At 34.8% G+C, this 17,673-nt stretch overlaps 1 protein-coding gene across 1 annotated transcript; it reads left to right on the top strand.

Annotated features, from left to right (window-relative positions):
* The first annotated feature begins 12,333 nt into the window (after nt 1–12,333).
* LOC108347207 (putative receptor protein kinase ZmPK1) lies at nt 12,334–15,268 on the top strand. Its single transcript, XM_017586368.2, has 2 exons — nt 12,334–13,421; nt 13,532–15,268. The coding sequence occupies exons 1-2, from the start codon at nt 12,470–12,472 to the stop codon at nt 15,055–15,057; spliced, it is 2,478 nt and encodes an 825-aa protein (XP_017441857.1). The 5' UTR covers nt 12,334–12,469; the 3' UTR covers nt 15,058–15,268.
* Nucleotides 15,269–17,673: the final 2,405 nt, after the last annotated feature.

Raw genomic sequence — 17,673 nt, 5'->3', positions numbered from 1 at the left:
AGTACACATTGCTCCTTACATCTTCTCTCTTTTGTTCTTGTAAAATATTTAATTTGTGGTGTATTTATCTTCACCAACATCCACCCACTATATCAATACACCTCTACACCCAAGCACTTCCACGGAAATCAGATTTCTCTTACTTCTTCTCTCCTCTATCTGTGTTATTGTGGTGGTCAAAGATGGTCCAATGATAGAGCTAAACAGAAGGTTCCCAGTGAATACAGAATTTAATATTCTTAAACGGATATGAGATATCCGTAGAACACATAAACGGATCTTGGAATTCGTCGACGAATATCGATATCCATTAAAGAGTAAATGGATGTCATTATCGGTGAACGAATTTCGTGAAAGAATTTCAAGATCTGTTTAAGTGATGTACTGATACCGCCTTTAGCGTTTTACTTCTTTTTTATTGACACACAATAACTAGTTTTACTTTAGGTAACAATAATTTCATCAGTCAGATTTCACCCAATTTCAATGGTCTCACTTGTTTGTCCACTCTTTATCTCGAACACAACAATTTTACTGGTTCAATCCCTAACCTTAGTGTTCTGCCTCTAGATCAGTTCAATGTCTCGTATAATTCCCTTATCGGTCCCATTCCGAACCGGTTTTCGAGTCTGGACCAAACCGCTTTTATTGGGAACTCACTCTGCGGGAAGCCCTTGCAAAGTTGCCCCGGAACCGAGGAGGGAAAGAGTAAACTGTCTGGTGGTGCCATTGCGGGTATTGTGATAGATTCCGTGGTTGGTTTGTTGTTGATTCTGCTGCTTTTGTTCTTTTTGTGTAGAAAAAGGAGTGGGAAAAACGATGAAAGTATGTCAATAGGGAAGCGTGACGTGGGAGGTGAAGTGTCTCATGATAAGAGTGCTGAGAGTGGGAATTCTAGTTCGGCGGTTGCAGGTTCGATGGAGAAGAGTGATGTTCAAAGTAGTGGTGGTGGAGATAAGAGTTTGGTGTTTTTTGGGAATGTGAATAGGGTGCTTAGTTTGGATGAGTTGTTGATGGCTTATGCGGAAGTGTTAGGGAAAGGAACATTTGGAACGACTTACAAGGCGACTTTGGAAACAACAAAAATGGAAGCAATGGGGGAAGAGAGAAAACAAAAATGGAAAGAGAAGAGAGAAAACGGGAAAAGGAGGAGAGAAAGGGGAAGAGGAAAACTGAGAAATGAGATTGTGGGGCATAGCAGCACCCAACACATACACAGCATCTATAGCAGACAACACATGTTCACGTATAACCTTTAAGGAAATGGGAAATTAGGAAAAGAGAAAGACAGGAAATTGAGGAAAGAGGAAGAAGAGAATAAAAGAAGAAGAAAGAAAGTAAAAGTGTGATGGTGAGTGTGGTGTGCAGTGGGTGAATAAGACAATAAAAAATTAGGGTTTTAAAAAAAAGTTAAAAAGGTAAAAAGTAAAAGTAGAAATGGTATTTTTGAAATTAAACAAAATTAGGGAGATATAAAGAGTGTGTAGTGGTAGGGGGAGTAACTCTCGTCCATTTAAGGGCCTTCTTACAAGAATGAAATAGTTCTGGAAAACAACAGCGACATTTCAAATATGAAGTCAACTGTGTCGTAGATGTAACATCCTATGTAAAATTGTCGTTGTGCGTGGACCATGATGGCCTCTACTCCAAGATGTTTTCACTTTTTACTTTCAAGAAGTCTTCTTAGTTAAGTTACATGTGAGAACACTTCCTTATACTAGACTCCTTCTTAATCTTTCATTCTTCTAAATAGATGACAATGTCAAGAGAGGAAATGTCACTAACAAACATACAAAATACAAAATATAAACATGAATCCTAGATTTTGTTTAAAACAAAACAAAACCAAGTAAGAAAAGGAAGGTAAAGAAACTTCTTTTCTAAACAAGCTTAATTTCACTAAACATTTTCTTCCATCTTTAGTAGGAATTAGGAACTCGTCATCGTATAAAATAGTATTTTAGAATTTATGGTAAGTTTGTAGGGTTTAAGATATTTTCAAATTATATTTTGACAATATTATAATTTTAATGAGAGATAATTCGGGATTTATAAATTTTATGGGATCAGGAAAAAATTCAGGAATGAACAACCCCTTTTTTCTCTTAATTGCAACCAATATTGGGCTACAAATCCTAGAATCAAACATAATTGTCCTGTGGGCTACTATTTCGTTTTGTACGTCATGGTTTGAATAACAAAATGGATGTTACTCTCTCCACCACTACACTTTGCTCTCTCCACCACCCCATTCCTGTTTTACCCCTTTCTTTATTTTTCCATTCCTATTTTACCCTTAATAAAATTTTAGGGTTAATATCTTTTAACCTCTAACCACTCTAATACTTTTTAACCTCTACCTACTCTAATCCTCCACGCGGTGGGAACTCTTCTTCCTCCTCTTTTTGTTTCATGTTCTTCTTCTTCTTTTTTTTCACACTTCTTCTTCTTATTCTAATTGTGGTCTGAGAGTATAGTGGACTTTCATTAGTTAGTGTGCGAGATTGTAAGTGGTGGTGGAAGCAATTGATCAACGTGCAAGATCGGTGGGGTGGAGTGCAGTGGTGTGGGAAGATTTGTCGTGAAGGAGGTGTGTAATAAACCCTAAAATGTAATCGTATAATCTTTAAACGGATGTTGACATTCGTTGACGGATGGTCACATCCGTTTAAAGATTATACGTTTATTTTCCAATTATTTTTATTAGTTTATTTTTTATATTAATTTTAAAGATATTTTAATAATTTAATTTATATGTTTTAATGTATTATTTTTTAGAAGACGGATGTGGTGGAGTTGGGGAAGTGGGAATCTAAAAGAAAAAGAAGGAGAATTGGTGGTAGGGCTGAGTGAAAAGTGAGTGGATAGAAAAATAGGGTTTGAATTCAAAGTAAATAAATATGATTAAAAATAAAATAAAGGTTATTTTTGTAATTAAAAAAGATTATTTTTATAATTAAAATTGTTTTAGAGAAGGTTGAGAGGTGGAGGGAGAAGTGGTGGTGGTGGAGGTGGAGGGAGTAACACCCTAACAAAATTAGTCCCTTATTTTACTTGAATAACTTGCTTTGAATAATAAAATTTAGAAGGCCTATTTTGATTTGTAATGTTTGAAAATTATTTTTTGTATAAAAGATTATTTTTAAATTGTTTAGAAAATTTAATGACTTCCAGTTTGTTTAATTTTTAAAAAAAATCTTGTAAATAAATAATTATAGATTAAACAACTAGAAAGTTATTTTTTTATAAAAAAAATATTTAAATTGTGTAATCTAAAAAACAATATTAATTTTTAAATTATATAATTTAAATTTCAAATTATTATTCTAAATTATATAATCTGATATATATTTTTAAATTACAGATTATATAATTAAAAATGTTTAAATTAGAGTACAAAATAGAAATTTAAATATTTATGGATGCAGAAGAAAAAGCATAAGAGAAAGAAATTGCTAATGTGACATGAATGAAATATAGAATGCAATAAGAAATATCTTCTTGAAAAATTCTATACCACATAAAAATAACTCAAACCTTAAGCAAACTGGATTGTTTGAACCATATGACATGTTATCTGGTCAAACTCGTAGCATAATGAATTGGCCTATTTTATAAAATAATAATTATATTTTAAAAATAAAATAAATAAGTTTTTTAAATACAATAATATTTTATAAAATTTAAATTTAAATTCAGTAATATAATTTAAATTTTAAAGATATATATTTGACTTTTAAATTTATTTAATTTTAGTTTTCAAGAAAATATTCAAAGCGGTTATATATAAATTTCACCCCATCTTTAGCAATATATTTCTTAAACTTGAATAATTTGTATAAACAATAGATTCAAACTGGTTTAGTGTCTTTAAAGGAGAATAAAAATATACGTATTATATATATTTTTTTAATTTAAATATGTTTTCAATGTCTTAAGTTTGGGATAAATCTATTTGCTCTTTTTGGAATTTAAGATGATTTTTTAATCATTATTAATTTGAAAAGCTTTAATTTTAGTCTTTGTGTATCAAATACTATTAAAAAATCCACTTACACACAGTTATAGTTATTACAAATACTTACCTAAAAATAATTCATTTTAATCCTTGTCTATTCACTTTAAATATTTTTAGTCTGTATGAAATTATTAAAATATTCTCTTAATTTTGAAAGTTTACTTACTTTTTTTATAATATATATATATATATATATATATATATATATATATATATATATATATATATATATATATATATATATATATATCAGAAGAGAATAACAAGTAAATATACTTTTCTGTTCCTGATGTGAATAGATAACTGAAGATTGCATGTTAAGTCGTGTTTTCTGTCTTAGCAATCAATGTATTCAAAAGGTTGACATTGAACTACTCAATCACTTATTTAGTCTTCTTTGCAATTCCCTCAACTTTTCCATCTTCAATATTTTTCCAAATGATTACATTTTAAAGTGATAAAAGAATGGTCAAAAGTGGTTTACTTTTAAATAATTCTTGTATAAGTATAAATTAATATTTGTTTGGTAAAAAAAAATAAAAAAATTTTAAATTAGAAGTGAGTTTCTCTAGTCTACATTTTTATATGCATAATGAAAATAAAGATTTTAAATTTATAATTTTCGCAACTTATTCTTTTTTATTTTAATCATTTGGTCTATGATTAGTATTTGTTGTAAAATATCAAAAGTGAGAGTCTTAGTAGGTTGGTTATGCCTAATGCAACTCCAAAAAAGTTAGTAAAAAGTTTTTAAAAAAACATGAGATGAAATATTTATAGATGATGTAACAAGATATTGATAACGATGGCATAGAATTTTGTAGAATTTATTAGGATAGGTTTTAGATTATTTTATAAGGTATTAGGATAGGTTTTAGAAGAATTTTTAGAATGGTTGCATTTCACTTATTTAATATAATTCAACTTCATACTTAGTCCAAGTAAGATATTTAATGAAGATTTTTGTTATCAAACATTTTCAATAAAAATAAAACACTTGTGACTTTATATTAATCATAAAAGTATATTTCTTAACATTTTAAGATAAATAAGAAAAATTATGAAGCAAGATAATAATTATATCATCTACTAAAAGAATTAAACAATACAAAATTCAAGTAAACAATAAAAAAAATTAAGTAATCAATAGATGATTTTTTTTAACAAGAACTAAAATAATAATAAAAAATCAAATTTATCATATTGTTTAAACTTAACTAAGCTCAAATTTTTTTTTATCATTTTGAAAGGATAATAGAACACAAACACCGAAATTTTTATTCAATACCCTTTCAACACTAATAAAATAACATTTTTATTTTAAAATATAAAATAACTTATGGTAAATTTATTAAATAAATATAGATACTAATTATTTTTATTATGAGAAAGATATTTGTTCACGATATTTTAAATGTTTAAGTGTATGTCTTTCTCCCGTTTATTTGAGAAATTAATCAAAATGGAAGGTGGAAGGTATATTAAAGTCAATAAAAATTTGACAGTTTTAGTAAATAATGTGTATTAAATGTAATCATCTATTTTCAAGACTAGGTTTCGAATTAATGTAAAAATAATTGTTATTAAAGATGATTGTTAAGTTACCATAGAAATAATCATTATAGTCATGACGGACTGTTTGAATCCTTCAGATCAAGATTGATAGGAAATTATAAGCCAGACTAATTGTTTTATTAAGGTTTAATACATCATTTGGTCCCTACTTTTAGGGGTTTGGTTCAAAGTGATCATACATTTTAAAAAAGTTCACTAAGACCCCATATTTCGTTAAAAAATATTCAATCTAGTCCTTTTCGCTCAAACCTGAGTGAGTTGTGCAATTTGCTGAATATGTGGCTAAAAGAATTAAATGAAGAGAAAAAAACGTAAATGGTTGTTTGAAGAATTAAATGCAGAGAGAGAGAATACACCACTTTCACTCAATAACATTACACAACATCCATTCACACACAACCCAACCTATCCATATATCAGCATCAAACGAATATAATCCATCATAACCATCAACCATAAAGATCAATACATTCATGACTTCTTGCAGATTATCCTACTAACCATACACCAAGTACATAACCCAATATTTCTAAAACAACTATGTCCCCTCCATGATCAAGTATTCAAGTCTCTCGGCTTCTCTGTACACTACCCAACAATGCACCAATTTTATACACCCACCTCCAAATTCCACCCTATATCACCCCATATATTATTTCACTCAATAATAACTCAAAAATGATATAATTTTCGAAACCCATAAAACTAGATATTTCACTGTTAGGACGACATCATTATAACTAAAACAAAGAATCCTTGCTTATTAACAACAAAAATGTGACCATTAGATAACCTCTGCACCTCTTTCATCAATCTTTATATCTTCAAAGAAAACTCCTTTAGTTTCCCTAGACCTATTTTATAGATCCAAAATTTAAAATCTGCATAACGAAAACCTTAGCATGTAACCCTTCACCATTCTTATAATCCACTCATGCAACCCCAGAATATCATTTGCGTACTTTACCTATCAACAAGGGACATAGCAGCACATGCACAACAACAATTTCATGCATTTGGTATTAACAATATTATGATTTCCCTCCCAAGGTAGGTGTCACAAAAATCATTAAATGTCAATATCAAGATCCCTTTCTAGCTCTCTGGATTCCAACGTCTACACTATACAGGAAGAAAATATAATATTTCTCTTCATCTTACCATGGCCCCCACATGCATTGAAACTCTTCACTTGCAAAAAGAAAACATGCACTCATATCATTGTGTGATGACAGTACATTACTCAACATTTATACTACTTTCATACATTTAATACCCATCAAACATTCCATGCAATTACAAAATAATAATTTATTATACCCATAAACCCATGTTGGTATCTCTATTAAGAACACAACCCATCACCAATGCACTCTATTGTCATATTTCACTCATACAATGCGTTAACACTTCCTACTCTTATTTACATTCTTAACCTAGCCAATCCACGGCTACCCTCCAAAGATTCACGATATGCACTTATCCCTTACTACAAAACCACATGCACTGTAATTCTTCAACCCGTGCATTCATATTTTGGGAATAACATCCCAAACCATTTTTTTCCTTAACAACCCACAACCTTCCAATTGGGTATACTATCTATCCACATTGTTTCTCAAGATTAACAAGTTTCAAAGGAAACGCATCATGCTCAATCAATACATCAAAAAGTTAACTCCCCTCACCTGGGTTTTCCAATGAATTCTTTAAAGGCCCCTTGGTTCCTAGAAAATCCTGTGACTGCAACAAGGGCCCCTGCACAACTCCTTGGTACTCATGTCTTCTCCCTATTACTCACTACGCTCAAGGTGGAGGACAAAAAGTGGTGGTTTCTCTCTTGCGCACTCTCTCGAGGTGTTCTAGAATGTAGCTTAGGGTTGCTTCTTATTTCACACACAAGCCGTCGGAGGCTACCGCTGTCATTGAGGATACCCACCTAGTGGCTCCCCCCGGGTCTCGCCGGACTCCCTCCAGTACCCACCGGGATACGTCGGTGCGGTTTCCCACCGGTCTCGATCCGACAGTGGTGGCGACGACGTTGTTGGGATTTGCACCTAACTTACGTAATTTTATAATTTTTTAAAAATATTTACACAGTGCAACCTCTTCAAACGTGCCATGTATTCATCAAAGCACAACTCACTCAGGTTTGGCCATGGTGGCATTTAGACCGTTATGTTTTTAACGGCATGAGCAGAAAGGACCGGATTGAACATTTTTTAACGAAATATGGGGTCTTACTGAACTTTTTAAAAAAGTAGGATCACTTTGAACCAAACCCGTAAAAGTAGGGACCAAATGATGTATTAAACCTTTTATTAATTATGGAGATAGGGTAGGAAAGTGAAGAAGTGATTTATTAATTGGAAAACATTTCTTTAACAACTCATTTTTGCCAACTTTTTTACAACGCCAAGTGTCGGCATTTGATTGGTCCATTTCAAATAATATTTTCATAAATGAAATCTTATGCAGAGGGTGTTTTGGGAACGAGAAAAGGGGTTCATCTTCTTCCTCGCAGCAACTTGAAATCTCTCTCTATCTCAAGTCTTTCTCTCATGTTGTCTCTTGGTTTCCCGTCGTTCTCACCAACCACCGTGACCTCTCCCAACATTGCTCCGCCAGCATTGTAGCATTCTGTCTCTATACCTCTCTCGCACTCTCCACCAATGAGAAAATATATCTTCTTTCTCCAAGGTTTGGGCTTTGTTTAGTGAGAAAAGGAGTTTTTCGCAGTATCAATAAATAAAATCAATCATCCATCTAAAAAATTGGAATAAATCTCGTAAAAACACACCCAAAATCATCCAAAAAGACATAAAAAATGACCTTGGGGAGTCAAGTTCTTACAACAAACAAGTCACGTATAACTTTTTGTACAAATGAGCAGTTAGCCCCTAATAATCGATTACAGAGACCCTGTAATCGATTACCAAGGCATAACTTGGGAAAAAATGGTCATAAACTTCAGCTACCTTGGTTCAAAAACCTTTGTTGACTATTTTAATCATAACTTTTCCCACAGACCTCCAAATGATGTGATTCTTTTTTTATTAGAAAATAGACTCAAATATATTTCCAATGACTACTACTTTGTCATTTTTGGACATCTGAATAGGTACAGTTAATTCCTTAAAGTAAATGTTTTATATATTCCTACCACCTATAACCTTTGATGGTTGTTTTGCTTTTAACTTTCTCCACCAAACCCCAAATGAGTTTATTCCTTTTTTATTAGAAAATAGACTCAAAAATCTTTTCAACGATTACTAATTTGTAACTTTCCCATCTAAAATAAGAAACAAGAAACAATAACTTGAAAGTAAACTCATTTAGGAAGCTTAGAAAAAAGTTGTTTTTGGGAAAATAACTACATCTAGTAAAGTGGTCTAAAAAATATGGGTTGGTAATCATTTTAAATCTCTTTTAGTCTAGATTCCAACAAAGAAAGAATCAACTCATTTGGAGTTCGATGGGGAAATTTAAGAGCAAAACAACTAGCAAAGGTCACAGTTGGCAGGAATATATAAAGCGTTAACTTTAAGGAATAAACTATACCAACTCAGATGTCCAAAAATTACAAATTAGTAGACATTGTAAAGATTTTTTAGTGTAGTTTCTAATAAAAAAGAATCGCATCATTTGGAGGTCGGTGGAAAAAGTTATCATTAAAATAGCCAGCAAAGGTCAAAGTTGACAACATGTTATCTCACTCAAATTGCCTTTGGCTACTTATGTGCGCAAAGCTGGCTCCTGCAGCACAACTTTTTGTACAAAACTAGATTTTTGTTCGTGCAATCATTTACAAGGCCCTTGTAATCGATTAGAAGGCACAAAATGGTTTGCACTTGTTTCAACACTTGAACCAACTTGGTCTTGCCACTAACATTGGGTCTTTCCTTCACCATGGACTGCCCAAACCTCAGTTTCCTCCCTCTATTCACACTTAAACACTAAAAACAAATCTCATCCACTGAAGAAATATGAAAAAATAACGTAAAATGTCTTTGGCTACCTGTGTGCCCACATCTGGCTCCTACAGCACAGGTTTTTATACAAAACCAGAATTTTGTTCGTGTAATCGTTTACAGGATCCTTGTAATCGATTACAATGGCCAAAATGGCCTACACTTGATTACCAAGGCATAACTTAGGAAAAAATGGTCATAGACTTCAGCTACCTTGGTTCAAAAACCTTTGTTGACTATTTTAATCATAACTTTTCCCACATACCTCTAAATGATGTGATTCTTTTTTTATTAGAAAATAGACTCAAATATCTTTCCAATGACTACTACTTTGTCATTTTTGGACATCTGAGTAGGTACAGTTAATTCCTTAAAGTAAATGTTTTATATATTCCTACCACTTCTAACCTTTGCTGGTTGTTTTGCTTTTAACTTTCTCCACCGAACTTCAAATGAGTTGATTCCTTTTTTTTTAGAAAATAGACTCAAAAATCTTTCCAACGATTACTAATTTTTTATTTTCCCATCTAAAATAAGAAACATGAAACAATAAATTCAAAGTAAACTCATTTAGGAAGCTTAGAAAAACGTTGTTTTTGGGAAATTAACTGCATCCAGTACAGTGGTCTAAAAATGATGGGTTGGTAATCATTTGAAAGTTAAGAGCAAAACAACCATCAAAGGTCACAGTTGGCAGGAATATATATAGCGTTAACTTTAAGGAATAAACTGTACCAACTCAGATGTTCAAAAATTACAAATTAATAGTCATTGGAAAGATTTTTGAGTCTAGTTTCTAATAAAAAAAGAATCGCATCATTTGGAGGTCGGTGGAAAAAATTATCATTAAAATAGTCAGCAAAGGTCAAAGTTGACAGCATGTTACTCAAATTGCCTTTGGCTACTTATGTGCGCACAACTGGCTCCTACAACACAAGTTTTTGTAAAAAACTAGATTTTTGTTCGTGTAATCGTTTATAAGGCCCTTGTAATCGATTACAAGACATAAAATGGCCTGCATTTGTTTCAGCACTTGAACCAACTTGGTCTTGACACCAACATTGGGTCTTTCCTTCACCATGGACTGTCCAAACCTCAGTTTCCTCCCTCTACTCACACTTAAACACTAAAAACAACTCTCATTCACTAAAGAAATATAAAAAAATAACGTAAAATATCTTTGGCTACCTGTGTGCCCACAACTGGCTCCTACAGCACAGGTTTTTGTACAAAACCAGAATTTTGTTCGTGTAATCGTCTATTGGGTCATTGTAATCGATTACAAGAGACAAAATAGGCTACGCATGCCATAGATGCAATGAAAATTGCTGATATCATTATTCATGAATGGTACTCAATGGCATTGGCCACTTTGTTTATTCACATTCCAAACAACAACACATTTGACAATGACAATAACATAGACATTAAAACTTCAATTAACATTAACAATAACCAACTGAAGTAAAGTTTCATCTTTTATTTCATTAAAAAAAATTGGGTACAATAAACTTATTTGTTAATCTATGTACAATTTTGTATTCATTTATATAACAAGTCAATACAAAAATCACTTGTGTTTCGCTCTATTTTCCGTGTATGGGGTTCTAAGCCCTTACTCTTGTAATGCTTTCACGATCCGACCCTCACAAACTTCTACACACTGGGTTGGTTGTTGTACATGCCTCCCAGGCTTACAAAGGCAGTGTTTATGTCGGATTCTGCACGAGGCGTACTTTGTACATTTCTCCTTTTAATCTTCTCTTTAAAGCATAAACATACTTTGTTGAAAAAGAATGACGAACGCACAACTGCATCAAAGAGATCAAAATAAGAAAAGACCAAATCCCAAAAACGAAAACAAAAAAAAATTAAACACAACAACGAAAACTCAATGCCAAATTCAAAACGCAATGAAGAAAATGGATAAACCCATTTACCTTGCTCGAACCACCATGATCACCGGAGAATACCATTGCGCACAATGAGAAATATGAGAGCGAACGAAATGGAGGACCAAAATGAGGAGAGCAAACTTTGAGTTCGTCCCACGTAAATGAGAACCTTCACTAAAGGTTGAAGCTTTGGGTTCGTCCCTCGCAAATCATGAGTTTCACCAAAGGTTCGAGATAGGACAAAAATAGAGGAAGAACAAAAATGAGGAAAGAGATCCAGAGAGAACGAGAATGGGAGAATATGAAAAAAATGGAGGGATCAAATACGGTGAGGGATAATTTTTGAAATGAAAAATCTTTTAACCCTCTTATCTTTCCACGTCACATTTTCAGATTTTAATTTTATTCAAAACGAACCATGAAGCGCTCACGCGTGTGGCGTTGTCAAAAGTTGTTAAAATATAGTTTTCAAAATATCCAAATCCTTATTAATTATGAGAAAAGGGTAGGAAAGTGAAGAATAGTTGATGTAAAATTTTCCTTGTTGAAATTATATATTTTGACCGAAGCATAGGTCCATATGTTTTTGAACTTTCATGCTTACTTTCATGCACGACCCTAATGTTCATATCACATGGTGGGATCACTGCGTTTACTTCTCATTTCTCTTTTCTATAAGTAAACCATCAAACTCATATTTTAATCAACACTTTCTTCTCCAAATCTTTTAACATTATCTTCCAAAACATATTCAATCAGTCTTCAAAAAAACCACTGCTCTTATAATTTTATTCATGATACCCACTTAATTAGTCCTTTTCATTGGTTTCTTGCCTTCCAAAAATCAACCAACTTTGTTTATCATTAACATCTTTGACTTTTCATTTTCATGAGTAACAGATGATGTAAGTACTCAGAAAAACAGGAGGAGATGAAAACGTTGGCTTCTTTGACTCTTTCGTTTTAAATAATGACACCAACTTCATCATTAGCACACAGTATCATGCAAAATGGCACCTTCAACACTGTCTTTCGCTCTTCTCCTTTCTCTCATATTCTTCCATAATTTCCATGCTTCGTCTTCTTTATCTCTTTCCGTCGAGAACTTCAAAGAAGATGTCATAGTGTCATCACCTCAAAAAACATTCACAGCAGGCTTTTACGCCGTCGGACAAAACGCTTTCTGCTTCGCAATATGGTACACGCGCTCCCCGGACACCGTCGTTTGGATGGCCAACCGGGACCGTCCGGTAAACGGAAAACGCTCCACGCTATCCCTTCCCACGACCGGTAACCTCGAACTCACCGACGCTGGCCAGTTCCAAGTGTGGTCCACCAACACCGCCGCCGAATCCAACCAAGTCCAGTTGCGTTTGTACGACAACGGGAACCTCGTACTCCTCGAAAGCCGGAACAGTTCCTCCGAGGTTGTGATATGGCAGAGCTTCGATTTCCCAACGGACACGCTTCTTCCTGGTCAACCTCTGACGAAGAGTGGCAGCTTGGTTTCCTCGAGAAGCGGGAGCAACTACTCCTCCGGTTTCTACAGGCTCTTCTTCGACTCCGAGAATGTTCTTCGCATCATGTACCAGGGTCCTCAAGTTTCCAGCGTTTATTGGCCGGACCCTTGGCTTCAGAACAACAACTTCGGGAACGGTGGCGCCGGAAATGGCAGATCCACTTACAACGATAGCAGGGTCGCTGTGCTTGATGATTTGGGACACCTGGTTTCTTCTGATAACTTCACTTTCAGAAGCATTGATTACGGCACGGTGCTGCAACGGAGGTTGACCCTCGATCACGACGGTAGTGCGAGGGTGTACAGCAAGAAGGATGGGGAAGAGAAGTGGACAATGGCAGGGGAATTTCGCTCACATCCGTGCTACGCTCATGGGATTTGTGGGGCCAACAGTTATTGCAGATACGACCCTCCCAGTGGTAGAAAGTGTTCGTGCCTCCCAGGTATGAGAAGGAAACATGTTAAACTTTTCCAAAACAAGATTTCAGTTTTCGAAAATGTCATATTATGTTCTTTTTTCATGAGTCTTTAATGTAAAGAATTGTGTGAATAGGTCATTCTTGGGTTGATAGCAAAGACTGGTCTCAAGGTTGCGAACCAACTTTCGAGCATTTTTGCAGCGGCAACAACAGAACCGAGAACGAGTCTCGCTTCTTGCGCATACCGGACGTTGATTTCTACGGATACGACTATGGCTACTTTGGAAATTACACCTATCAACAGTGTGAAAATCTCTGCGCGGAGAAGTGCGAATGCAGAGGGTTTCAACACAGCTTTTCCGTGGAAAATGCTTTTTTTCAGTGCTACCCAAAGACGCATTTGCGTAATGGGAATAGTCAACCGGGTTTCACGGGATCATTCTTCCTGAAGCTTCCTTCATCGTCTCGTGATGAGTTCGAGAACAACATCCAAAATAATGGCTTGGTTTGTGGGGGAGATGATGAGGAGGCAGAGATGCTTAACAGATTGTATGTCCAAGGGGGAGAAAATGGATCGGTGAAGTTCATGCTGTGGTTTGCAAGCGCCTTGGGAGGAGTTGAACTGGTGTGCATCTTTCTGGTGTGGTGTTTCTTGTTTAGGAATAATAAGACGTTACCATCAGGTGCTGAGGGACAAGGGTATGTTCTTGCAGCAGCTGCGGGGTTCAGAAGATTCAGTTACTCTGAGCTGAAACAAGCCACCAAAGGTTTCAGTGAAGAGATAGGAAGGGGTGCTGGAGGTACTGTGTATAAGGGTGTCTTGGAAGATAATCAAGTCGTGGCAATAAAGCGTCTGCATGAAGTAGCAAACCAGGGAGAAAGCGAGTTTCTGGCTGAGGTAAGCATCATTGGAAGGCTTAACCACATGAACTTGATATGCATGTTGGGGTATTGTGCAGAGGGAAAGCATAGGTTGTTGGTTTATGAGTACATGGAGAATGGTTCTTTGGCTCAGAACCTTTCATCAGGTTCAAATGTACTTGGCTGGAGCAAAAGGTATAACATTGCTCTGGGAACAGCAAGGGGTCTGGCCTACTTGCATGAAGAATGCTTGGAGTGGATTTTGCATTGTGACATCAAGCCCCAAAATATACTTCTTGACTCTGATTATAAACCAAAAGTAGGAGATTTTGGCTTGTCTAAGCTACTTAACAGGAACAACCTCAACAATTCAAGCTTTTCAAGGATAAGAGGAACAAGAGGTTACATGGCACCTGAATGGGTTTTCAACTTGCCAATCACTTCCAAGGTGGATGTCTACAGCTATGGCATTGTTGTATTGGAGATGATCACTGGAAGGAGCCCAACAACAGGTGTCCAAATCACAGAGTTAGAAGCAGAGTCACCTCATCATGAGAGGTTGGTGACATGGGTGAGGGAGAAAAGGATGAAAGGATCAGAAAATGGATCATCTTGGGTGGATCAAATCGTTGACCCTGCTTTGGGATCAAACTATGACATGAATGAAGTGGAGATATTGGCAACAGTGGCTTTGGAATGTGTGGAGGAAGAGAAAAATGCCAGGCCCAGCATGAGTCGAGTAGCAGAAAAGCTTCAGAGTCATATGCACACGATTGTTGATGTTTTCAACAAAGAATAGCCATGCATCTCTCCTATGACACCAAAATCACCTCCAGTTCTTGTTCTTGATAATAGTAAAGTTAACATTTTTAGTTCAGTTAGGGAGTGTGATCATCTTTGTTTTGATTTGTTTGTTACCGTGTTGTTCTCTTGTTAAATTAGTGTGTAAACCAGTTTGATTTTTTTCCCCTCTTCCAAAAGGCAAGGAATAAGATTAGTGACTTTTTCTTTTCTGGTTGTGAAAAAGTAGAAACCTTTTCATGACACTTGAAACCCATTGCACTAAGCTTTGAATGAGATGAAAATGAACCAAAGTGTTTGTGTGAGAGTGGAAGTACCAACAAAACCAGAGCACAACATTCTTACAAACCTTGTCAAACTAAATTAAATTGACTATTTTTTTACATTAATATACATATATTGTTATATGAGAAACAAATATAAAACAATCAAATATAATTTTATTCCATGTAAAACAAAAGGAATGCCACATTATATTTGTATAACTTCTATTTTTTATCCTTCTAAAATTGAAATTTTTTTATCTTATATTTCCAATATTAAAATATGTGTTCTAATAAGTCTTAATTAGTGTTTGTGCTATAATGTTAGCATGTAACACTCCTAATAAATATTAAAATTCATAAAATATATTTAACTTATTTATCTTGCATCCTATTAATCCATTTCCAAATAATAAATCTTTAGTTTGATTCAAAAGTTGCTTTTGACATGAAACCATGCAAAGTAGCTAAACTCCTTAAAGAAAGAGAGTTGAGAGAGAGTATTTGGCATTGGCAATGTTGGAAACAAAGCACACATTTCCATCTTCACACAAGGAAGCCAACATGTCCCATTTTTGCTCCAACAAATCTGATTCATCTTCTCGTTTAGCAAGAAGTTTCAAAAACTCTGCATGGAGCATGAGTTCTCTAATGACTGCATTGCCAGAATCTCCCTCCACCATCTGCAGCAACGCCTCAACCGCATTTCATCCAAACACACACCATGCCACTGAGTTCTCCACTCCAAGACACCACGTTCGTACCATTGCCAACCCTTCAAGAAACTCCTTCTTTGCCTTATCTTCCAATGAATCTTTCTACCAAAATAATCACTTTCTGCATTACCCTTTTCTTGCTGCATTCCTTTTGATTCTTTCTGGCTATTTCTTTTCTGGGTTCTTGAAAATGTTTCCCCTTTTTTCATGCCACTGATATAAAGTTTCTTGATTCACCATCATGCATGTTGTTGAATGGTTTGCTTTATGTCATCGTTGAACGAAATTATTGGTTTTTTTTTTTGGGATCACAGAGCCATGGCATGGCCTGCAACATTGACAATGACGACAACAACAACAGCAAGCTCTCCACTTGCCTTTCAGATATTGATGAATGGTTGGAACATGCCAATAGGTTCTGCAGATCCTCTAACCATCATACAGGTTTGTCATGTGATCTCGTGTCTACCTGGTTCCTGCTTTCTAATGTGTGTTTAGATTCATGTTACATGATTTTGAATTTAGTTGAAATATCTTATTGTAGATCAATATTTATAGAGAAAGAATTGGTTTTTAGATAAATTCCACTGAGTTTGACTGCTAACTTGTTTGTGGAATAAAAACTATAAGGAGATAAATCACATTAAAATCAATTTTTCAAAATCCAACAAGCAAAAAGCTCAAGTAAACACACTAAATGCTATTATTCATGATACCTACTGTAATGTTTTGATCAGAATCTATTGATTCGGGGCAAAATGGAAGCCAAGAAGAAGAAGAATATTCGAGGCTCCCAGCACTGTGCAACAGCTACCCTGTGGCTCCAGAACATCATGAACTGCACAACATAACATTACCCTGCGTTAGAGAAGAGAGTCCTGTTTTCAAAGGCCAGACCTGCCTTACCTGCACTCACAGAACAGCAAAATGTGGAGGCTATGAACGAAAAAGACTGATGGGACCATATGATGAGTTTTTCGATGATGTCAGGAGGAGGAAACAGGAAGCAGAAAGAGATGCTCGTAAGGCCAAGCATGTTGAACTTATGCTCAAGTGAGTGAGAACTATGCAGAAATTTCTCAAACCTGTTACTTTTTGTTGGTGTGATTGTCATTGAGACAGTAAAAAGGCAAGCTCTGAAGATAAATCTGTTTGTAGGATGAGAAAAAAGGAACACGCCATAAATGATTGGGAGTTGCAGCAAACAAGAAAAGCTATGGACAAGATGGACAAAATTCAGGCATGTAAGCTTGTTCCATCTATGTTACATTTAAATATGTAGATTGTGCATAGTTTATAACCTTGGTAGGGTAGAAGAACAAACAAACTGTGCAAGATCAAACTGCTTGTTTTACATTGAATTGTGTACATCAACCCTCAAATACTCTCAGGGATTAAACAGAACTCTACTAGTTATGTGGTAAAGTAGCAAGATGAGGATCATAGGAAATAAGAACCTATGTTTAACAGCATCTTCTCATGTTTTTCATTAATCTTTTTTCTCCTGTGATTACAGAGTGATCTGGAGAGGAAACAATTTAAGGCCTCACTGAGGACTCAAAAGAAAATATGCCTAGTGAGGGAAAAGGCAGAGAAGCAAAAGCTAAACTTGAGAAGATCAACAATGAAAAGATT

The sequence above is a fragment of the Vigna angularis genome, chromosome 9, assembly GCF_016808095.1.
Source record: "Vigna angularis cultivar LongXiaoDou No.4 chromosome 9, ASM1680809v1, whole genome shotgun sequence".
Lineage (NCBI taxonomy): Eukaryota > Viridiplantae > Streptophyta > Magnoliopsida > Fabales > Fabaceae > Vigna > Vigna angularis.
Note: the sequence above shows the minus strand (reverse complement) of the source record. Positions and strands in the feature narration are given on the sequence as shown.